At 35.8% G+C, this 24,736-nt stretch overlaps 1 protein-coding gene across 2 annotated transcripts in view; it reads left to right on the plus strand.

Moving 5' to 3' along the window:
- Positions 1-24,736, plus strand: part of OLA1 (Obg-like ATPase 1) — a 101,915-nt gene that overhangs the window by 51,813 nt on the left and 25,366 nt on the right. For both annotated transcript variants that reach the window (XM_009332647.1, XM_009332654.1), the window contains exons 3-4: positions 9,327-9,407; positions 9,676-9,773. In XM_009332647.1, the coding sequence (XP_009330922.1) occupies positions 9,327-9,407; positions 9,676-9,773 (179 nt within the window). The remainder of the gene's footprint in view (positions 1-9,326; positions 9,408-9,675; positions 9,774-24,736) is intronic.

The following is a 24,736-nucleotide window of genomic DNA, read 5'->3' on the forward strand; positions in this document are numbered from 1 at the left end:
AGGTGAGGAAAGAAAAGAAATAATATTGATCATAGTCTATTACATTTTTCCTTTGGTAGTTTGCTGAGTATAACAAATAACCTTAATATGAAAGCTGAGGAAAAGTTACTGATTTCAGAGAGGCTATAATCTCCGTGTGACCTGTGTAAACTTATTGTTGGCATCAAAGGGGATTTCACTGTGTGTTTCATGAACCTAATTGAAAGTAGAAGTCATTCTTCTTATTTCATAAATATGAATTGTCTGCTTTAGAGGATTCTCTTTATCAGTAAGCCTCCACAACTGTAACTTGGTAGTCTGAAATCTCCAAAAGGTTTAGGAGGAGAAAAAAAGAAAATTGTCAGTCTGTATCAGTCAACAGCTCTTAAATCTGAGATTGGTATTTGATTGCCCACCTTCTCGCACCTGTGTTCTGACTTGTTAATTATAATTTTTCCTTCACCTAAGCCCACATTGCATACAGTTGGTAAGTGCACCTTTGTGCAGTGACCTGGCTTTGCAGTTGAATACAGTGTTAACTGTTTGTCCTGTCTTTCAGAGAATTGATTTCTCAATCCCCTGTCAGCAGAAATAAAATAGCCAACTGCTTGTTAAGGAGCCATCAATGAAATAATTTCCAAGTTCTACTTAAAAATCAATGACACAATATGGTCCAAGATCAGCAACATGTAATATTGACATGGGCTTGGAATAGCTTCCTTTACACATATATTTTTGTTTGGTTTGTAAGTGTTCTCATGGCCTTCTTAATGACTGTCTGCTTTTACTAAGGGTACTATTCTTTCAGACTCAGTATACCTTTAAATATTATTTTGGCTGTAACCTTCTAAAAAGGTATTATAGAATAAAAATAGCCCTGTTATTCGTGCTTTTTAATACATGCAAATATAATTTCAGAAAGCAATCAGTAATTTTGATTTTATATTTTAAATCTGTCTGGTGCTGGTATCTGCAGAGACATGAGAAAGATATTGAGTTAAACTTTATTAGCTTATTATTCATCTGTCATTTTGGGTAGCTGGAGATTTCAAAGTAAAATTCAAATATGCACGAATTTATAGATCAGAATACTTTTAAAACTTGTTTTAAAAAAAAAAAATATATTTTTTTAATTTATGGGATTTTCAGTCCTGGAGACAGAAGTCTTCAATTAATGCAGTATAATATAGTTAAATGAACATTACTGCAGGATTTGCTTCTATTACCCTTCCTTGCGTGATTCAGTTCTAGTCCTTGGAGCTTGACCCTCTGCAGTAGCTAGCTATTCCTTCAGCGCTTTTTTAGTGCACTGAATCTTGAATTCCAGCACAGACTAATTCTTAGTGGTGATGGTGTTGTGATTTATATATCTGACCACAAGAATATTATTTGTAGTTGAGTTCACGCAGGTTATTGATGTTAGTGATATGAAGACAAAATCTTTAGGTCAGTATCAATGTCTGCAGTGACTGAGCTTCCAATTTTCAGTTGAAAGGTGGCTTTTACAGTAGGTCAGGATCAATGCTCGCTGCATTTGAACTTCCAGTTTTCAGTTGAAAGGGGTGCTTTTACAAGTCCTGTGATATCTGAATTCCATTGTTAAAGTCTGTCAATTTTAAAATAAGATTAGTTTTTCAAAGCAAACACATTTTGTAAGAGCAAAAGTAATTGCAATTATGAAAAGAACATCTAGAGACTCCTTTTTAATGTAATGGTACCAGAACCATCTAGTGCATATTTAACTTACAAGAAATGCATCAAGCTTTGTTTTGTTACTGCAATGGGCGATGAACTAATAATTGATACAATGACCATAGGCATGGAGTGTAAGTATCTGTCAGTGTATATGTACTATGAGGAGTAAAGCAAAATCTTCCTAATGATGTTTTAAGTAGCTTTAATCCCTTCCTCCTCCCTTCGATTTAATGTCTTGGTCCTGTCCTGATAATACGATAACTGTTTGAAAGATTTTTTTTTTTGTTCATTTAAAATTACCAGTATGGTGTGGGAGATACTTCACAAAGAGCAGAGAGCTGGTAGATTCAGTGTCTTCTCATTACCAATATGTACTGGGTGAAAACAGGATGAAAATCTTTCCTTCCTGCAATATTCTGATGAATGGGATGGTGCTGAGCAGAATTTGCTGACCTCATGCTGCAAGCACTCACCAGAGTTCTCACGGATGGATGAACTCTTATTTCCTCTAACTGATGATGTCAGTTGGGAATTCTCACCTTTCTTTTGTTCCAAGTTGAAGATAAATACAGTGATGAATTGTTTGGGTTTGTTTGTTTGTTTGTTGTTGGGTTTTTTGCCAGTTTCTTTGGTCTCCTTTTGTGAGGAGAGCTTGAGAGGCCAGTTTGTTCCACTGAAGGTGGAAGGAAAGGAGCAGTGTACGCATACACTGTTGACATACTTTCTGCCAATGGCTGTTACAATTAGTACCTTAAATGTTAAATCATAGGGAATCAAGAAAATATTTATATTCTTAATGCATATAATTATGCCTAAAATCTTTAGTGGACCATTTACTGTGCTTAATGTGGTATTTAGAGGAAATTAAAGTTCATTCTGGAGAACATTTTGCATGTAACAGGAAAATATTCATGGCAGATGTTTGTGAATTAATTGGTAGTAAAGCCTGACTTAAAAGTACATAATGTGTAAATACATGTTTGGATTTCATTTGGTATTATCAGTAGACAAAGAGAAGTCAATGCTTAAATACTTTCTGTCAAGGCTGATCTTTCCTGTGTAGATTTGAACAGTGGCTTAAAGTAATTACTTTTGTAAATAATGTCTGTCTGGGTATGTCTAGATCCAAGCCATGGTGTAATTTTTAAATAGTGTATACATACACCAAAATAACTCCATATATGAATAGTTGTATTCTGAAAAAGACACCTTTTTCAATTGGCTTAATTCACATCTAGAACAAATGCATTCTAGAACAAATGCATTCACACATGGATTTATTTGGAAATAAGTGTGTGTAGACTAATGCAGTAAGAAAAGTTCAGTGGAACTCTATGGAAGATGTTTCATTTTACTTTTCAGTGCAATTTCCCTGTTCTGAATTTCTGAAGTGCTAGAAATAATCACTTGTAGGTAGACTGCTTTCTGTATTGCCTGCTTTTTTCTTTGAGAAGTTACAAGTGATTATATCATGTTACGTATAATGCCTTGGAACCCATAAGGATGACCCACACAGGAGAATTTGGGGATTTTTGAAATGAATTACATTGCCTGGAATGCTTGTAGGATGTTTTGGGTGAAAGTACTTGCTGTGGTTCATAAACATTATTAGCATCTAGCTCTGAGTAAATCTTATACCATGTACTGCTTGTACTGGCTCTGTTAGAAGGTATTGAATAGAAGAAAGGATAATACACTTGTCCTAAATCCATTACTTCTCCCATTGTATTTTTATTAAAGTCAGTGAGCAAGGGAATTGTAAGAGATTAGACATTGTTTTGTACTACAGAGGAGCTCATTGTCACTCCAGTTGATGCAGTACCTGACTTGTTCTCTTTCTTGCACCCAGCTGCTACAGCTTATTTAAGCACTTAACACAGCTGAAAAACATGATCTAGCCTTTTTTTTTAAACTGCAAAATTTGTCTTTATTGTCCTTTAAAAATACCTCTGTTTCTAAACATTGTTTCTACAATAAATTCTTACTTTGTCACTTCAGCCTCATTCTTTTAAATTGCCAGAAAACCTCCAGGAAAAGCAGAGAGGTGAGGCTATGCTAAATAGAACTGAAAAAGATTTCCAAGGAAAACCATGAATGGAAGGACTGTGGGCACGGTGCACACTGTACACGTTGCGTTAACAAGGAAACTGGTGTGTGCGCAGTAAATTAGTCTTGGTGCAGCACAGTTTAACTAGTTATGGGTACTCATTACCTCAAATAGCATAGTTCTCTGTCTGTATCTGAAAAACCTTCATAGCTATTTTGAAGGCCAGATGGAATACAAATTACTATCTAGTTTGATCTCTTGCATATCCCAGTTTAATTCTCACAGTTGTGGTTAAAATAGAATGTATCTCTTAGGGGAAAAAATTAACCTTTATTTAAATCTTTTCTAGCTAGAGATAAATTACTGTAACTTGCATAAGCTGTGCCAGTGATTAATTATCTTTACTGTTTAGAAATAAGACACAGCTTTAGTCTGTGTTTGTCAAGCTTCAACTTTCAGCCATTTCATTAGAGAAAAAGTCACTAAAGAGCATTTCATTTAATTTCATCTGTCCCTTCTTTCGTTTCTGAACTGTCTGCCTTACGTTCTGCATGGTGCAACTGCCCAGATAGTCCATCAGAGAAAATTTGACTTTGACTGAATAATTATTTCCAAATTTTTTCTTTGTGTCTTTCATTAGAGAAATGGCTGAAAGATTTGATTAGAGAAACACATGCTAGTGTGAAAAACCCTGTACTATGTGAGGTTTTTTGTTAATTATATATATGTAATGCAATAAGAATAAAAGCATAAGAATTAAGCACACTGAGTCTTCATGTATAAGCACTTTTTCAAAACCTCTTGTTTTTCTCCAGTTTTTCAGTATTTCAACAGAGGTAAGTGTAGAATTATTCACATTGGACATTAGCCTGTTTATACACTTAAAGATTTTATTAGTCTTTTAGTTACAGTACAGTTCATTTGCTTGCGACCCTCAAGTCTTTTCAGTCACTCTCACAGGGGGGAAGTCCTCTACTTGGTAAATACTGTATCCACCCTCCCTTGTCCCCCACCCAGCAAGTGTATGAACTGGAATTTATTGTATTGAAAAACATTGTTTGCTTTCACTAAATCTGTCTAGCTGTTCTGGTCACCACACACATGATTCATGTTGTTAGTAATTTACTATTCTCAGAATCTGTGTTATTAATGTGGTCTTTTTTAGGCTATTGATGAAAGATGATAACTAGTGAAATGCAAATAAATTGTTTGGAGTGCCACAAGAAACACACTCATTGGATTTTCTATTTACAGTTACATTCTGAGACCTACTGGTTAGGTGGTGTTGACTCTAGTGTATGCAGTATTTTTTGAATTAAATACCTTACGTCACTGAGCCAGATTCCTTAGGGAAGTCTGAATATATTAATTATGCACTACTACCTTCATTATTGATATGCTATGCTGTTGGATGTCTGTATGAAATGAGAGGAGCTAACTAAGAGCTACAGGTAACGTTTTAGGTACTCCTTACAGCTTTTCTGAGGAGCAGAGCTGTGAAAATGATAGAATTTTTGACAGTTGAAACATTTTAATAAAAAGTATTTAACTGCTTTTGAAGTGTTTACAGGGAACTGGTCAGTTATTACATCATGGAAGATTTGAAGGGAACGAATAAGGTGCTGAGAAACACTCCATTCTTCCCAGAAACATCTCCCTTGTTGGGGGAAAAAAGCCTACTGTACTCACAGTTACTCTCTGTAGTAGCAGAGACTTTTGCACTGCCTGCAGGACCACGGAGTATTCACTTGCACTTTGAAGTGTGAAGTGATAATCCGCACAACTGCTTACTTCTCTATTAGATTTGCGGAAGTTAATTACATGCCCTGCTAATTTACAACAAAAAAACTCACAATTCTCTGATGCCAAGTAGGCAAGTGAGTTTTCCAAGCTTCAGTTTAGTCCCTCATGCTGTAAGAAGAATTTGGCATTGGCACACATTATTACTATCATCCATCCAGAGAGTTTATTAATGTATGCACATTTTTCTACACAGTAGTGTCTCATGAGCATGTCTTGATAAATCTCCTAAATGCAATTTAAATTTATTTCTTTATAGTATTTTATACTGTTGGGACTTATTGTTAAAGTCCTGCTTAGCATTTTTGGGTTGACTACTTGCCGCCTTTAGAAAATGAGAGCAGGACATAAATTGAAATCACTGTATTGCATATGGCTAAATATACTAAGTATTCACATGTGCTAAATATATTGCCAAGGATATAGTCAGAAATTAACTGATGTTTAAAACAGTGGTATTTGATATTAATGAAGTTTGCTGTATTTCATATGCCTTGACAACTGTAAGTAAATTGGATTTTGGAGGGGGTTTTGGCGGCTTTTTAAATGGTGCTTGCTATAATGTTGCTAGCTGAAAAACAGAACAGGAATACCTCTCTCATCAAACAAGAAGTGGATCATTCTGCTGGTGACAGATTGAGCTCAAAGTGTGCAACTGGGGAGGCCAGATCTAATGAAACAAAGTGGATCATTGCTCTGTATTCTGTTATTAAGCGTCTCGGAGTTAACTAGAGTAGTGATTAAATGTGTTTAAATGACTGTTACAGTGATAGAGAAGATAAAAAGGTCAGTTCATACTCTTTCACCAGGCCTAAACAGAAGCAATTAATAAAACTAAAAATGGTGCTACATGAGATATAACCTGAAAATATGCTTTTTGCTTTCTGTGTGTTTGTTTAGAGTATTGGGGCAGCTGAGTGAAAAAGAAATATGTGGAAATAGTTGCCTTTCTTCATATTGTCATTAGTATTTAACATTTTCTTGTTAAGGGATCACATTAAATCTCACTTAAATGGGACACCACCATTGATGCAGGGGAATCTGAGTTCATCTGTCCCTTTTTTCGTTTCTGAACTGTCTGCCTTACATTCTGTGTGGTGCAACTGCCCAGATAGTCCATCAGAGAAAATTTGACTTTGACTGAATAATTATTTCCAAATTTTTTCTGTGTGTCTTACTGCCTCACCAGCTTCAGACATAAATGCTGTAGTTGCTTATAAGTTTCCATCCTTTTCTCTAAAGAAAGTTTTCCAGTACTTTGCCACCTTCTCTGTAAAACCAGAATAAAGTTGCAAGTATACAGCTGCCGGTTCTCCCCAGCATATTCAGTTGATGGTCAGCCTTCCCTGCGGAAGTTAGCCATGTAATTACTCCTTTAGAACAACATTTGCAAACAGCATCAAGTCAGGCACCTAAATGAGAACTCTGAAAAATCGGGTCTGTGCCAAAATGGGTTTAGATGTGTCACCGTAGGTAGCAGGTGAATGTGGAAGAGAAGTTCTGATTGGCAACTATGTGCTTAGATAGGCTTTAGAAAGAGCAAACTTTATTTGCTGCATTGATGCTTGAAATTTTCTGGAGGTTCCACGTTATGTAGCTGCCCTTACAGTGTGATTAAAAACCATTTCATTGCTGCTTAAGCCTAAAAGATTGGCTTTGATAACTTGTGCTATGATGTTTTTTCTGTCAATTTTTTATCGACTCCAATTTATATGCAATAATGCATTGCTATTGGGGGGAACTGTAATGCTGAAGGCCACGTGGTAGGTGCCTACAGAATTAGTTTAAAACCTGAAATAGTGTGTAATTGGAATTCCTTCACTGCTGAAAGAGAATCTTTGAGATCGTGTTGATTTTTATACATCTATTTAAACAAAAGCTGAGGATAAAGATCTTAAATGAAAAGTACCTATTGGTAGAATTGCTTCCCTTATCTTGTTTATACTGATTAATTAAAAAATAAAAAGCACATAGGGTTAAAGATAAGATGGTACCACTGTTTTCTTCTTTATGTGTAATCTTGTTGCATGTCTCTACATAAGCTGTTCTGGCCACTCATCATAGTAACCAGCTGGGCCATTTCACCTGCTGGAGCCATTAAAGAGGACTCTCTCCCCCTAGATTAATCCCCTCCGACATTAGTTTTTTGCTCTGACAACTGGAGCAGGCATTCAGAATTTGCAGGTGGCCAGTGTGACGCACATAATTGCCTACAATTTTAGGCAATGAATAAAAATGGTCTACATTACTTGTCAAAGGTTGTATATGCAGTGCCAAGCGAGATCTATGGGAAGCCTTTTAGGGTTTAAAGAACAGTTAATAGCAAAGCTGCACAGTGCTTTTTTAATCATAATGCATTTGTAATATAGCACTTTGATCTTCTCCTTGTAGGAAATGGTGTTATATTAGCCACTTTTAAACATTTATGAGTGAAATTCAGTTATAGGAGAGTAAAAGTGATTATTCTTAGGCAGAACATGTTAGATTTCATTAAAAGTTTTAGCTTGCCCTTTCCTTGTTAAAATCTGTGGGGAGTCCTGTTCCTGGAGGGTTTCAAATCAGGATCTGAAGATTTAGAAGAGCTTTTTCTTTGTTTTTCACTAAAGCAACTGCAAGACTAGAAAAGACTGTAGTAAATACTGATGTTATTTGTGGCTGTTTATAAATGTATTTCAACCGCATAGCATTAAGTGCAAAAAATGTTGTGTGTTCAACGGTTTAGGGAATGTTTCCTTGCATTTTAAAGATCTTAATTCTTAGTTGCATCAATTACAACCTAAAAAATGCATTATTTAAAGCATGATCATAAATTATCTACAACAAAAAATAGGCGACACTAAAATGTACTACTCCTAGAAGAAGCTGAGTTTGACCTTTCAGACCCAAGAGCCTTTTATTAACACCTGCCTGTAAGGAGAACCGTGCCACACGCAGCTTTCGGATTCACAACCACAAAACTGATGAGGAAAGGCTTGAAGGGTTCAGTTTGTGTCACTTGCTGTTTGCCGTTTCCATTTCACAGATGATTAATCTTTCTGTGAAGAAAGGCCAGAGAAACAAAGCACATTGGGCTCTTCCTGCAGTTACTCCTTCTGAATGCACACTAGCTTGCTAACTAAAAGGCCTTTAGATTTCCTGCCGAGAGAGATGTTCTGAAAGTGAATGCAGCTGGTTGGAGGTCACCAGTGCAAGGCTCTTGCCATTGTGTAATGGAGGCTTTGGCAGGTTTCATTTTGGGGGGGAGGGAGAAGGTGTTGGCGAAAAATTAATGCGGAATAAAAAGGGCTTTGGCCATTTGAATTAATTTCTTGAAGGGTGGATCATCAATAATAGGCTCAATTTCTTTTGCTCACAATTTAAAAAAAAAAAGATATTTGCTGTGTTTTTTCCCACCCATTCCCTCTTCTTAATGGCATGTTTATATTGTATGTGGTCTCTCCCGCTGGATGCTGAAATGTCGTGTCTTACTGAGTTTGAAAAGCAATGGAAAATGTCCTGATTTTTACATATATTTTATGAGCCCTGCTAATTTTTGTGGTGGTGAGAGATGATACTTGAGTGTTGTGTATTTAATTTCCTAATTATGGGATTTGTATCGCTTTAATAATCGATACTGCTCTTTAGTGACTTTTAAAGCAGCAGTTTCTATTTTTGTGGGAGAGTAGAAATTTGTTTTTAAAAGGTATTATCTAATTTTTAATTTGTGTATGTTTTGAGTCTTAATATATACATGCCTTGTTTATGGAAGAGAATGGTCTGATATCCAGCTGAGTTTTTGACTTTGTTTTTTCTTGATCTTGCGTAGGACGTAATGTGCAAAATCAAGACATGGGTAATAGATGAAAAGAAAGCTGTCCGCTTCTATCATGATTGGAATGACAAAGAGGTAGGCTATAAATATTATCCCATGAATTGACTTTTAATTTTGCTACCTGTTACTGTCTTTTTTTTTAAAGGTTTTTTTTGGTAAGATTTCATATTCATAGTGTATTGAATGTTAAATTTATCAGCCAATTCTGTGTTTATCAGTGATCTATATATTATACTTTAATTCTGTTGCCTTCTCAGACATGCCATGAGGAAAATGGTCATAAAATTAATTCAAGTTGGTATGACTTGTTTTTAAAATTCTCCTCCTGTATTTTCACTTCTAGATTGATGTTTTGAACAAACATTTGTTTTTTACTTCAAAACCGATGATCTACTTGGTTAACCTCTCTGAAAAAGACTACATTAGAAAGAAAAACAAGTGGTGAGTATGTTCAGGTTAAATATCTAAATTTATGTTTCTATTTCACATTTTTCAGTGGTGAATAATTCCTTGCGCATTAAGATCACCAAGGATATTAATTAAAATAGGAATAAAAACTAATGTTGCACTTTTGTTACTTGTTATGCTCCCATTGACATGCTGCTTGAGTACAATGCATATGGTGAAACTCTGAATGAAAGTGCAGAATAGAAAAGAATATGCTTTCCTTCCTTACGTTTTTACATGAATCCATTAACTGTGAAGAAAATAGATTGGATTTAGAAGTCCCTGATTTAAATAAACATATGGTTTTATCATGTCATATAATGCTGATTGTCTGAACAACATCTTTTTCATTCCAAAGGAATGAATTGAATGCCAGAGGACTAAAGCTGAGTGAGTTGCACAGAAATCTTTCAAACTGTGGCAAAATTGCACACTTCAACAGTACTCTTCTGTTTGCGGTTGGGTGCCTGGCTTCCTTGCCACTGCTTGCACTTTGCTTATGGTTTACAGGCCTGTTTTGATGGGCTTTAATGCCATGAACAGTGCAGGTTTTAGTCAAGTATTCCTGACATCAATATTATGGCTTAAGTACGTGATGGTTACAAAATCAATCTATCAGACGTTCAATGAACTGGATGAAGATCCAGTCCTAACATGGTAGACATATGGTGGGAATCCGCTGTTGAGAAGTACAGCATTTAGCATGTCATTGGAAGCTCTAGGTGGGATAAATACTTGGTTTGTGGAGGAGGGAACAGATTAAGTAGTATATGATGAAGAAAAATCTATAGCACTATACTTATTTTAAAAAAGCCACCCAAATGACAAATCTTTTCTTAGTCTTCAGATCTTTAAACACTGTACTTGTGAGATACTTTGACGATGTATAAATGTATGTTTGTGAACAGATATATGCATGTAACTCATCCAAACAAATCAAAAGTATCTAAAGCGGAATATCTGAATTCTCCTAAAGTACACCCTCTGTTTCTCCCTGTACTTCATTAAGTACTTAGATGCACATGGTTTCAATTTTCCATTAAAAATTCTCATTTCCATATGATATCAAAGAGTGAGAAGGCTTTAAACTGAAAAATAAACATTCATAGACTGGAAGCCAAAACAATAATTAATGTCAGATGGTTAACTCCAATAAATCATTAGAATAAATTCTGTGAAATTACTGCAACTAAAACTGTCCTTTTGATACTCCAAGACATTTTGTGTTAGTATTGAAGAACAAAATTTAACCTATTTAATAGCAAACTCTCTCAGCCCAAAACACAGACTTTGGAATAAACTTGATGACCAATGTAATAATGTAAGCTTTTTGTATTTGGCCAAATTTTATAATTTTAAATTAATTTGTTTCTTCTTTGAATGTTTTTTGGGTATGACGATTTAAACATTAAAAGTGGTTCTACCCAAGGAAGTCTTTAAAATCAGGTATTTGCTCTGCTATTGCCAGGTGACATTTTTTCCGAAGTACAAGAAGTACAAGGAAACCTTGAGGTTTCCTAAGGTTTGCTGTAACAGTACAGACACGGAAGTTTATGTGAAAATGGATGAGTCAGTTTCCCTGTCCAAAAAAAGATCCTCGCACCTGTATTTGGATGATTACAGGTAGAGCTCACTGGCTCTAATTGTACAGTAAATACCATTTCCCAGACCCTAATGGTAGACAGGCTACTTAGGAGACGCCAGTCTGTGATTTAGCTGTCGCCAGTCACCCCACGTTTTTTGTGAGACTAGTTGTGATGATGACATAGTTAAACCCAATTGAAAGCAAATCTTTGTATAAATTGCGATTTTTAATTTGAAAAAAAATCAGATGTTTGGGTTGAGGAGCTATATAATGAAATGGCTTAACTGTTTCTATTACAATTAATGATTTAGTTTTTAAAAAGTATACCCAGATCTCATGGATGTGAGTGTAATTGTAGCTGAAAGATCAAAGCCTGGGTAGCTGAGTGATGTTCCAGAAGAGAATTTACCACATAGCCATTTTCAGTACAGTTTCTGCCTCCTGCTGTTCCTATTTTCCCTCAAGCTAGCCATTGACTACCCCCTGTGCATCCCTGCTCGTAAAAAATGATTGAGGAAGTATTTGTCATGTATTTATGAGTGGGAAACATTGTGTGATAGGGAAAGGCATCTACTAGAACCAGAAAGATTGCCATTTTCTTTCATTCAGCCACTCTGCCATAGCTTTAAATCCTCTGTTTATGTAACATAGCTTTTATATTTAAGTGCAGAATAAACGTTTTCTATGAAGGATGCTAACGGTAGGCTTTTGTCATTTGTGTGGTGCAAGCAGATGTAAATGATTAGACTATATTTTACTGTTAGATGCCACTTAATTTGTGATTTTTGTTATTATTTTGAGGGGTAGAGGTTCATATTTGAAATGCAAGCCACATTTAGACTAGTCATTCAACTTGAAAAACTTTATTTCTGAGCTTAATTCGTAATATTACTATAACAAAAGTAAGGTTAATGCAGGAAACGCTCAGCAGTAAAGCGTTTTCATAAGACTTTTGCGACTATAAAAGTATTCAAAACAGCAAAGGAGAGGAGAGGCTTTTTGATTGTGGGTAGAGGGGAAAACTAAAATTGTCTTTGTTTTACCAGGTCACTCTTTCAGAATTAACGAACATTTTAATTGTTAGTTAAAACACACTTACATTTAAGTGCTAACATGTTATTTTTCAATCCCAGAAAAGAAGAAAACACTGTGAAAGATAGGACTATTGTGTGTTTGAGTAGGTGTATTGACCTTTTGAAAGATGTAAAAACTGGAATGGCTCCAAGCAGTTACTTGCTGGTTTTAACAACGTTGAATTAGTCATTCAGTTGATTTATGATTAAGACCTAGCCCCTGAAGAGAAGCTGACATGGCAGCTGTGTTAGTCGCACTTGTGTTATGATCATATGACAGTAATCATGATGTTGTATGGGGGAATCCACTGAAACCATTCTTACTACATATTATTGCTGTGCTCTGGACGAATACTTAAGCCCTTCTTTTAATAATTCCTAATGTTTTTTATATGGCTCTAGTACCTTAGCATGGTATACATGTATTCGAGTTTTACCATGAAAGTATTCTAAATAAGCCTGTTAATTTTCAGTTAAAACTGCTTTCTGAGTTACAGGATGTCACATAAATCCAGCACATGAGACTTATCAGCCCTTCACCTAATTAAAGGTTTACATTTTAGTCTTGCTAAAGAGGGTGCTTTTAGCGGGTCATAATATGGATTCCAATAATGAAATATATTGAGCTAATTAATGAGTGGATGTAGTGGACCATGCTTAGCATACTGTTTGGTTCAGTATTTTGGACTTATTCTTTGCAGTGAGCACCAGGAATACTGTGTGTGTCAAAGCTGCATAGACTGGTCTTTTGACTCAACTTCTCAGGTCTAAAAAAGTGAATTTTTTCATCCTATGCATAGACTGTAATTTAAAGAGCTGACTATGCAGCTGAAGATTTTCTAATATCTATAGTGTCATAACTAAGTCGTCTGAGACTTGATACAGGTTTTTGAACATTGTTTTCTCTAATATAATTCAGACTTGTTGAGTATCCAAATGTGTGTTAACATTATTTTCAAGGGGTTGTTTCTCAAAATGTTATGGTAGACATTCTGTTAACAAAAATAGGTTGGGTGTTGATGGGATTGAGTACCTCTCTTGAAGTATCTTATTGCTGTGTATTTAGAAAGGTGGCATATATGTCATAATAAATAACCTTTTCCCCGTTAATTTTTATAGTATTTTTAATGTTCTTAAGCTACAAGAGGCATAATTAGGTCAGATTAAGGGTCTGTCTTTTCTGGTATCGTGTTTCTGACAGGCCACTAACAGATGTCCAGGGAAGATTATAGGAACAGATTAAGCAAGCAGAGTGTATGTGTCCATCTTCTTGCAATCTGTTATTGTAGAACTGACTAAGCCAGATATGATATACTTGTGGTTAAAAATTTTTTACTGATTTTTATTCTATGAATTTAGCCATTGGCCTTTTGAACCCAAGTATACTTTTGGCATCCCAATATCCTGGAGCAGGGACTTCCACAGTTTAACTATGTGCTATATGGAGAAGTACTTCCTTATGCTTGTTTTGGATCTGCCACATCATAATTTCATTTGATGCTCCTTAGATCTTGTAGTATGAGAGTGAGTAATCCTTCTCTATTCATCTTTTCCACATTGCTTCAGATGTTCCAAATATTTAAAAAAAAAAAAAAAAAAGGGTGGGTGGGGAAATCTGACATGAAGAAAGAAATATCAAGGGTAAAGTACAAGGAAGACTCAACAGGCTTGAGTATGAATTAACCTGCTTCACTCAGTCTTTCACTTTTAAACTAGTTAGGAAAGAAAGTTGTTATCTGGTGGTAAACGGAGACCTGATGTTCTTGGTTGTATTTCTGTGGCTACGTGCCCAGTAGTAGAATAGATCTAATAGTTGTGTGTTCACTGTCTTAGCAAAAGAGCAAGGCGATGTCACGTGCTGGTAGAGCAAGTGGATGGTGACAGAAGAGATGCTATCCAGAAGGTTTTCATGGCTTCAGTACACCTGTTAAAAACAAGAAAAGAAAACTTAAAAGAAACTTAAAAACAAAAAAAACCCTATGCTCCCAAACCTTCCCTTCCACCCTTAAATAATGTCTGATTTTAGAGAAGTCATGGAGATAACTATTTTTGTACAGACTCTTCTTAAATTGGTTAGCAATAAATATTTGATCTCTATGTAAAAAAAAATTAGAGTGAAATTTCTTCCTTAGCATTTAACCTGCATTTTGGTTTGGACCTTTCAAATAGACATTTTAAAAACCAAAAGAAACAAAGATTAATGGAAATGGTAATATTAACGTGACATACCTTGAAGGAAAACTTGATTTAGCAAGCAGTATAAGGGTATGTATATTTAAGAATCTTAGTAAATAAATTCACAGGAAATAAAGTTAAGGGAAAGAACAGCTGCAGGCCAGCTCCATCTCTTTTACAACTAGAAATATGGTGACTCAATAAAAGTGTGAAACGTCTCCATCTTAGTCCCACAAAAACACAATCTCCTTTCACTGCCCAAGTTTCAGCCCTTTTCAAATGCTGTCTGAAATAGATGAACTTTGCAAATTTTGCTGAAACCAAAAAAATTCCCATTTGGACCAAATATCTAAAAGTCTTTCCTCTTCTAAAAGAAGGGATGCTGCTGTTAATGAACCTCTGCAGTGCAGAGGCAAACAGAATGACATCACTTAGAGCAAATAGTTATTTGCAAATACCAGCGTATTAGTCATGTAGCAAGATACCCGAGTGAGGGCAGAATGCAGTTTTCACTACCTTCAGCTTCTGAATTACATTTGTTTTCTGAATTACATTAAGTGAATATTTAAATATACTGTAGGTCATACAGTCATGGATGTTTAGGCAGGTAAATTTTATTCTTATAAATATATTTGAGAATGTTTGGTGCAGATTAAATCATAATTACAAGTTGTAATGCCATCGTGGTATTGAGGTGTTTTCTTGACATAGCTGCTTAATGATTTTAAGGCTGTCTTCTATGCTGACAGATTTGGAAAATAGCAATTTTTTAAATATGTTGCACTTCTTGTTCCTGCCTTGCAACTGAAATATTTTTAAAAATATTAAAATTATTTATATTATCTGTGTATAAATGGAGTTTTGCACACACAGGTTGTGAAGTCAGATACTCAAAGTTAACAAGATCCAGAATTTGGGCTTCCTGTTGCACCTTTACTGCCTGATTGAGAGAGAGTATCTTACAGCTCAGGTTGTTTTAACTAGAGGTTGGCATATGTTTTCCATAGAGCACTTACCTACTGTAGTAGGGGATAGTGCATGCTGTTTGCTTAATAAATTATACAAATTAATTAATGAATACAAATTAATTTATCATCCATCAACCTAATGGCACTCTTTTCTTTCCAGCACCTTTGCCTGACATTGCCAGTTGACTTCTTGTAGTCTTCTGTCTTACCAATTCCAGTGACTTCTCATTCAGTTGTTGTCTGTCCCAAACTTTTTTCCCCACCCTTTTTCTAGCTGACATGTTCTCCGTGGGTCTTTGCCAGATTCTCCCCCTCTTCTCTGATTTCATTCCATTCTTGCTGGCTTAGTTCCAGTCCAGTCCTTTGGTCTGGATGATTTCTTTCACCAGACTTCCTGCTTTGCTTTGCTTTCCTTTGCCTCCCCTTCTGGAGTCCCCCGTCTGTTTGAATGTGAATGCATATTGTTTGGGTAACAGCAGGTGTTGGGGACATGTCTCTAAGCATAGGGAAGATGGGTGCCTGCTCTCAGCTCCAGTGTGTAACCTTGCCTCAGACACAAACACACCTTCCAGGAAAAGTCTAGCTTCACTCCAGTGCTCTGCTTGCACGCAGGTGCTGTGGATTATAGAAAGAGATTAAATCGCTGAGACTCCTCAGTGGTAAATTCAAGCAGTTTTGCTGCTGAGGACATGAATTTCTGGTTTGGATGGACTTTCACACAAGTGCGATGGTTTAGCTCTGATGCTGAGTTTGCTCTGTGCTAAACGTAAAGTCTTGGCTCCTAAGCATTAGCACAGTATAATTTTTCCAATAAAATGTTTCTGGGATGTTTTAAAAATGGGCAATGCTGTATGGTGAAGATGTTTTCAAAAATTTCAGTCCACCTGATTACAACATGGCACTTATAAATAGCTAAAGTGTAGGTTGCAAAGTCAGGAAATAAAGCCTCAGTAATTTACTTAGGATATATTGAGTCTTGAAACTGGTAAAAAGGAGGGGGGGGTGTTGGTGGAGGGGAACCTCTGGTTTTTGGGAAGGCCTGTCCTGGGCAGACAAAGGTAGCTTCAAGCTGTTCTTACAACTCATCAAAGGCTGCAGACTGTAGAGAGCAGGATGACCGGAGTAATGAAGAACAGTTTCTGCAGAATGTTGTGAGTGCTACATGACAGCCCGGCATACCACAACACCAAACACCAGCCCAACACAGCCATGCCCCAGCGAGCCTCTTGTATTCTCTGAGAGCATCCGTGTGCATCAAGCTGAGTATACTATCAGAGTAACGCAAAAGAACTATGTATTAACACTTCATATCAGTAAGGCCGTGCTGAGTGAAAGCAGCTATAAGTGACTTTTCAGCTTCATTGCTGTGTGTATGATCCCTGTCATACCAGCTGCATGTCATACCAAACCTCCTTTTGAACAATTCAGCTTTGCTTCCCATCTTCTGTTCCTTTTCTTCTTCTCTCTCCAGATGCTTTCTCGGTGTTTTCATTTTTTTTGACTGTCATCACCATAATTTCTGAGCTGTTTATACACAGCTCTGAGGGTGCAGTTGTAACGTTGAATAACCACAGCTTTGAGTTCGGATACTGCACCAGTTTTGTAGTCGGCTTGTGTAGTCTTATGAATTGCTACCTGCTAACTGCCATGGCAGTTCGGAGAATCAAGTAATTTGTGTGATATTTTATTCAAACACTTGGATTTTCATAAGCAAAATCTAAAGCAATCGGTGCTAGCTTTCAACAAGCAAAAACTTAATTACTTACAAAGTTATCCAAACCTGTGCCGGGTAAGAAGGGGCATCTTTATTTGTATATGCTGTCTGAACACTTTAGAAACTTTGTTTCTTCCTGATCTTCATTGGAATTGGGACTTTTCAATAAATATTTTTGTCACCTTTATAAGCACATGCTACTTAAGATACATAGTACTAGGGGAGAGAATAATGTGGCACTAGATTTCAAATCAATTAAGTACACAACTTTGCTTCATTCAGTGTATAGATAACATGAGCAGTGAAGAGAGGGACTTCCACAGAAAAATGGTATGTGGTGACATTGTCAAGGACAATGATGTAAACTTTGTGGCAAAATCATTCCAATGCATCATGTTTGGACTCTTGATGCATCATGAGGCACGACATCCTTTTCAAACGTAAGTCTGTTTAAAATTGAGAAATGCTTACACTGCTCAGAAACAAACCTGAGATGCAGAGATGTATCTGAGCATAGATTTCGTTACTGCGAAATATCTGTGATACGGAGAAAGCAGAGACTAATAAATAACTGCTCTTCTTTCTTCCCAGTATGGTGGGTAAAGGGCTTATTTCAATTTTCTGCCACTTACTTTCCAATGTTTGGGAAGCTTGTGCTTTATGCCTCAGTTTTCCTTATCGTTTCTCTACAAGTGTTAGTGCTGGTGAAATCACAAACAAAATGTTTTTGGGAAATGTTCTCTACTTTAAAATCAAGTTACCCAATAAAAATATTGATATTGTCTAGTAATTGCATATTTTTTTATGGAATTGTAGCAGTGATTTATCTCCTGAATGATGTCTGCAAATGTGTTCTGTCAGTCCTCTTTTTCAAAGGCTTTCCAAGTGTGCTTGGAGTGATTTAAGTGTATGTTGCTGTGGTCCTTCACTGAATGCCACTGTCACAGACTTAGCTGGCTAAGCAATGTGCTGCTTGCTTGCCTGAATGCAGATTTCTAGTTCTTTGAATCAATTCTTTTTTAGAATGCTTCCCTCTTATTTATTCTAGGTTAGAGCATAGCTTTTGACAATGTATGGTCAAGCAACCTATATTAGTTTTACTGGCAACTAAACAAGTCTGGGAATTTTCAGTAGCTTGATATCTTTTTTTGATACTCTAAAGTGAGATTTTTAGCTTCAGTGTCTCATCTTGCTTTTTATGGCTTATGTTTTTCGATTCAGACTAGCTTCTATTTTGGAGAATAGGCATCTCTCTCTCATAGTACCCTGAGCCGGTGAAGTCTTAAACACTGAAATGGAAAAAGTGAAGGAGAAACAACATTTTTCTCACTTGTCTTTGTTACAGAACGGAAGAAAGGGGAAGGGTAAGCAACTTAAGAACGCAGCTTTTATATTGAGGACCAGATTCTGTAATTTACAGTATGTTCCAGTTCAGGGTTGTTAGTCCTGAGCATCATCAACGCAACCCCATCAACAGGTCATCAGGGATTTTGGAGGAGACTAGGGTACTAACCACCATATCAGTGCTGTCATCTCTCTACAATATCATTACCTCAGATGCAGATTTCAAACCCTACTGCCAATGGTAAATAGTTCACTAGTGGTTTCACTCTTAATCATTTAGATAGAGTAAAGCAGTTTGAGCATGTAAGCCTGTAGATGTTTGTGTCAAAATCCCTTTCACATTTCAAGTTCCTGATGAGAAACATCGTTACTAATGAAGAAGTAGAACACTTTTGTTTCCTTAGTCTTTTGTGACGTGCATATTACAAGCACAGCCACCTTCACTGCAGTGATTTTTGGATGTAATAATATTGATGAAAGAGAAGGAAGTAAGGTGAAATAGTCTACTAGATTAAATTTCCCAGGCATAAAGATTATTCTTTGATTGAAAATGAGTGTCTAAATCTGCTTGGAGAAGGTGAGGTCTGTTCTGCTGCATTTTTCTGTTTATTGTTGACTTAGAAAATATTTTCTATCTCCTCTGTGATGCAAGTTACAAAGGTCCAGTTACGCTTCTCTCACTGCAGTTAAAATGCTATCTGCTAATATGCTGTAGCTGAATCAAGTTACCTTTTTCTGCATATTTGAACCTCAGGAGAATTTTGACAGGGAGAGGGGGTAGAGACTGATCTACATATGCCATGGTTTGGTTTGAGCTTAATTTATTAATGGTCTTATCCTAGAAAGTAGGATTTTATCTTTTTTTAAATAAAGGGGGGGGTTGCCCTTTTTTGCTTTACAAATCAGCTAATGAGAATTGTGCAAGAGATTATTCTTGATAGTAGTAGGAACTATTCTTATTCTTAAGTTACTGTGTATGAAGTTATTTATCATTACTTATTAATTTATTGAGCCATGTGCCTTTCAGAATGAATGAGCATTGTTAGCCTGTCTCTGTCAACTAGACAACATACAAGCAGAAGTTATGCATTGTCCATAAAGCAAATAAATTACTCTTTCAAATCAAGGGAAAAATAGATACTATGGGTATGCGTCCCCAGCTTTTAACATCTGTTGGGTCGTTATTATTATATCTGGCATGGCATTTAAAAACCACCATTTATTTTTGTGTGGGTCCTATTGAGAATTTGGAAGATGGAGAGGAAGGCTGTTGAATGACTGTAGAGAGGTGAGTGGCTGTGGTCTCATTTGGTGTGATGAGAGCAATGCGAGTAGCTCCTTCTCTGTGTTAGGATCTGATACCTCCTTGTTGCTTGTAACCGGTGGTTTTTGAGAGGAAAGACGGTCTTTCATTCTCATGGTAGTCACATAAACAGTTGTAATAACTGGCAGATGAGCTTTCATTTTAGAGTTGTTTTAAGCAAAAAACCCTTTGATATTATTGTCTCCTATTCTGAAATAAGAAGAAAATTACTCGTATTGCTTTTGCAAAAACATCCATGTGGGGAAATTTGGATTGGGCATTGCAGTCAGTATCACTATAATAGTATCTCTTAATGTCCAAATTAAGTAAGTAACTTTCCTTCCATAATGCGTTACTCAGTATTGGTGTATCTGATTTGCAAATAAGTACCTGTATGTACCTCTAAAATTCTGCTTATTGAATTTGTCTGTCTGGATCATATCTTGAAACATTTCTTGCTGTCACATGCTACGGAGTTCTGTTAATCTCTTTAAGTTCTTATAGTTGAAGTTAATTTTATTTCACCTACCATTCTTTATCTCACTGCAGTTGATGTTTAAGATATTTATGGGGTCTGGGAACACTACTCATTTTGAAATTGATCTTCATGAATGGTCTGCAGCATCTCCATTCTCTGGGGGAATATTTTATGGATTATTGTTCCGTTTTCTACAAATAGGGGCTAAATGGGAACATCAGCCAATCAAAAATTATTTATTATAAATAGAAAAATAAAGTTTAAGAAGGAAAATTCTTTTATACAATTGGAAATAAAGGCTGCTGTGGCTTTGGCACTCATTTCTCAAGTTTACTTTTGCTCTGAAGTAAATTCTTTGTTTCACAATTGACAGACTCATTTTTTCATTGATGATTATTTTGAAAATCTGATGCATTTTATTTTTTTTTTAAATACTTTTCCTTTTAATTTTATGGTTATTTACAGCTCAATTTTATGTATTAAGTATATGGAAATATGTTTTCATTTAACTGCTTTTTTTTCCCACAAAAGATTACTTACCTTCTAAAGTTTTGGCAGAGTATTTGATTTTCACAAATTGAGTTTCTTCTAATGACTAATACTAATGACTAATGTTCAAATGTTGATAGTCACTAGTTTTACAATGAATAGAACTATGTATCCTTGTTTTGAAACCAGGAGTAGATGCTTCTTCGTGTTTAAATTGGAGTGAAAAGTTTGTAGGTTATATATGTTTAATGGAAGAACTGTCAAATGAGACATTTGGTATAGGTATCTTATTATCCTTTATTACCAATACTTGACCTTAATTATTGTTAATTGGGAGAGAAGTTAAATAAAATAATGTTTGGGATTTACTGTGCTCTGGCAATAGTGTCTAAAGCCTGAAGAGATGTTTAGAAGATAAATATTTGAAAGAGTAAGTGCATGTGCTGGTTTTGTACTTTGTTGAGATGAACAATGAAAATACATTAATCAGATTCAATATCAAGTCTTACTCTTGTTCTCGTGCACTGGTAGTGTCACGCTTCTGAAGTGAAAATGTATTTAAATTCAAACAAATGTCTTTTATTAAAAAAAAATTCTTACACCTAATACTTTGAAAACCTGCACAATGTTGTCGATCTAAAACGTGATGGTTCTTCCAGCTTATGTTTTATTTCAGAGGCTCATTAAATCCATACCTGGTTTTATTTAATAAAATCTTTATGTTCCAGGATACTCAGATTAATGAAGTGTGCATGCATGTGCATGCGTGTTCAGTTTCCCATAGGATATTATTATTATTATTATTATTATTATTATTAAAATAACTTTATGGAGGATAAATGTTTGTCTTTGGCTCCCTCTATCTGCCTGTCTCTACTTGTCTTTGTGAATTAATGCTTTTTCATAACTCGATCCATCAGATAGACTGGAATCAGCAGATAAGATGTCTGCAAGTATTCGATATAGACCTTTGGTTAAATAAATAAATAAATAAAATGTTGTAAAGAGACATGGAGGACTAGTAAGGAATTTAGTTATTCAAGCTTAAAAAGCAAGGTTAATGTCTTTGTGCTTAGACAGCATATTTCTGAAATACTTTTCCATTCCGGTCAAAGTCTAATTTCTGTATTAGGTCTTCCATAAAGATTCAGCTGTATGCTCAAAGTATATTAAACAGAAACATGGTTTTTGCTGCCTGGTCTTGCAGTAGTGTGTCGTTGTGTGACAGCCTTTTGTTTCTGATTTCTAGTTATGTTAGTATCCTATTGACACAGAAGGTAACTAGATTGTTCTATTAGTGATTTCTGACAAACAAATTATTTGATATGCTAAAGCTATTTCTGACAGAAGATACAAAGTTTTGACAAACATGCACGGCACAGCAAGTGTCCAATTCTAAAGAGCAAAATGAATGCAAACCACCATTATGGGGAACACAAACAGCCTGAAAGCAAGTTATCAGTAAGCAAATAATTGTTGAACTGTTATGAATGGAATAGGATGTTGAAATAGGGCATGATTGGCTGATGTTACATATGTCCTTGATTACCTTCCTTGTGCTTTTATCCTAATAAGTGACATTCTTTGTATTCCCTTGGATGGCTAGACAGTCTGACACTGAAGAAGAATAAATATTGCATGTGGTACACATTAAGCTGTCATCTAGGACAGCATTTATAAAAAGTAACTAGAAAAATTCATAAGAAATTCTGCAGTGCTACAGTTTCCTGGCTCCAGTCATAATTGTCAAAGTTCTTGACACATTCAGGTCTTCTGAAATGATTTGGGTTTACAGTTACTTGGTGTATGAATAATTATTAAGGATTCATTTTCTCTGATGATGCAGACTGTTAATGTTAGTTCTCAAAATGTTGCATTTTCATTAAAGGCCATGTAGTAATAAAAAAAAAAAAATACAAGTATGGTGTATATAGCTAGTCCTCTTGCAGAAGTCAGAAGCAGGAGATGTATATGTATAAAATCAAAGTGACTGATAAAATTAAAAAGCTATTTTTCAAATGCTGCCTTTGAATCTTGGTGGAAAACCCATTATGAGCATGCATTGTTACTATTATTCTACTTTGGAAATAGACCTATTTTTTTGTATAAAGTGCGTCTTCTGTTTTTCTTCACTGACTTGAAATTAAGACTCAAAAGCAACATAGCAGGATATCATCATCTCTGCAAGGGCAATGGAGAATAACCCTTTTGAACTATCTAAGCTGATGAATAGTAATTATTTTAATCTTTAATTTTGAGAAGAGGGAAGTGTAGTAGTTACATTCTTCATACTCTTAAGTCTCTGAATTTCTTGTGATGACTTGTGTGTTGACCAAGAAATATTCAATGGCTCCTTTGTCTTTCCATGTATTTGTCTATTGCCTAACATAATACCATGATACTCTGGAGTTTGCCACAAAATTTCACTAGAAATATTTTAAAGGATTCTTAACAGCTCTATCACTGACCATGTCAGTGGAACATTCTCACTGTATACTGTATTCATGGTATAATCTGGTTTTGCTGCATATGAAAACACAGCCTTCTTCCATTTGTGGGTACGTATCTCTCCATTTGTGACAGTGTTGTCTAACTCATGTGACCTGTTTTATTATTTTACTGAATTAAGAATACCCCATAAGGAAAAAGAGCCTGTTACCACCTCATCAAGTTACTTGAGGACTCAGATAATTTTATAGGTGACATTGTGCTTATTCTCATCCCTCTTCCAAGTAGCCTGTAACTTACAAGACCTCATTGTGAGTAGCTTGGAATGGAAAAATAGAGCCATTGGCTTTTTGAGAAATTTGCATTTAATGTTAATTGAAAAGCCTTAAAATAGTTCTTAGAACGGGGTTGGAAAAAAAATGTGTATTCATGGGAGCAGATAAAGCTGAAACACCTGTTTGGGTTGAAGAAAGTTTTCTCCAAGTATAACACTGCTCAAATGTTACAGGTAACTGTTAACTCTGTAGACCACTACAGAGCACAAAATATTTGCCCAACTGGTAAATTGAACTGTAAGTCCCACTGTGGGAAATTGCTTTGCTGTGCTCCAAACAGCAGTTATCTTAGTAATTGTACCTGAATTCTTTTGTGGCTAATAGACAGTTCATGTCCTTCTTACCATGACAGAATTACTTTATTGCAATATTATTAATTATAAAGATCTCAGGTAAGATGTGTTTTTGTAGTTTAAGATGGGCTGAGTATGATTTTTAATTGGTGCTCTGAGAGCACTGTTTTTTGAGTTGAGGATGTGCATAACCCCGCATTTCACATTCTAAACCGGCGCTCACAACAAGGAGCTTATCAGAGCAAATTGTCTAGTCCATCCCCTTCCTCACTCAAAACCTAATGACCCTTTATCATCATGGTTTAGATTGCTGGACACAGATGTGAGAAAATACAAGTAATCTACAGGTAACTACAGTAGCTGCACTGATGTTCTCAGAGAACTGACTGCTGGGAAGATAAAAAGCTTCCCACAGAGCCTGTGACTTTCCAGCGGCAAAGCACATCATGAGCTCATACATGAAGTTTTATTTGCTGAAGATTCACAATAAGATGCATTAGGACATTCAGCAGGGTCCTTTCTTAGATGAGCACAAGAATTCAGTGAGGTTGTTAGTAAGATGCACTAGTGCGTGGCTTCACACTAAAACTGGAAAGTCCAACAATACCAATAATGTTTCTTTTTGAGAACATCACAAACTACATCTGTAATGTGATACTGATGTTAACGTAGTTTGTTCCTTGATAGTAAATGATCTAATGTCGTTGGACTTTTTTTTCTTGTTATGGAAAGTATTCAGGCGGGAAGCAAAT

The sequence above is a fragment of the Pygoscelis adeliae genome, unplaced genomic scaffold (genome assembly GCF_000699105.1).
Source record: "Pygoscelis adeliae isolate BGI_AS28 unplaced genomic scaffold, ASM69910v1 Scaffold160, whole genome shotgun sequence".
Taxonomy (NCBI): Eukaryota; Metazoa; Chordata; class Aves; order Sphenisciformes; family Spheniscidae; genus Pygoscelis; species Pygoscelis adeliae.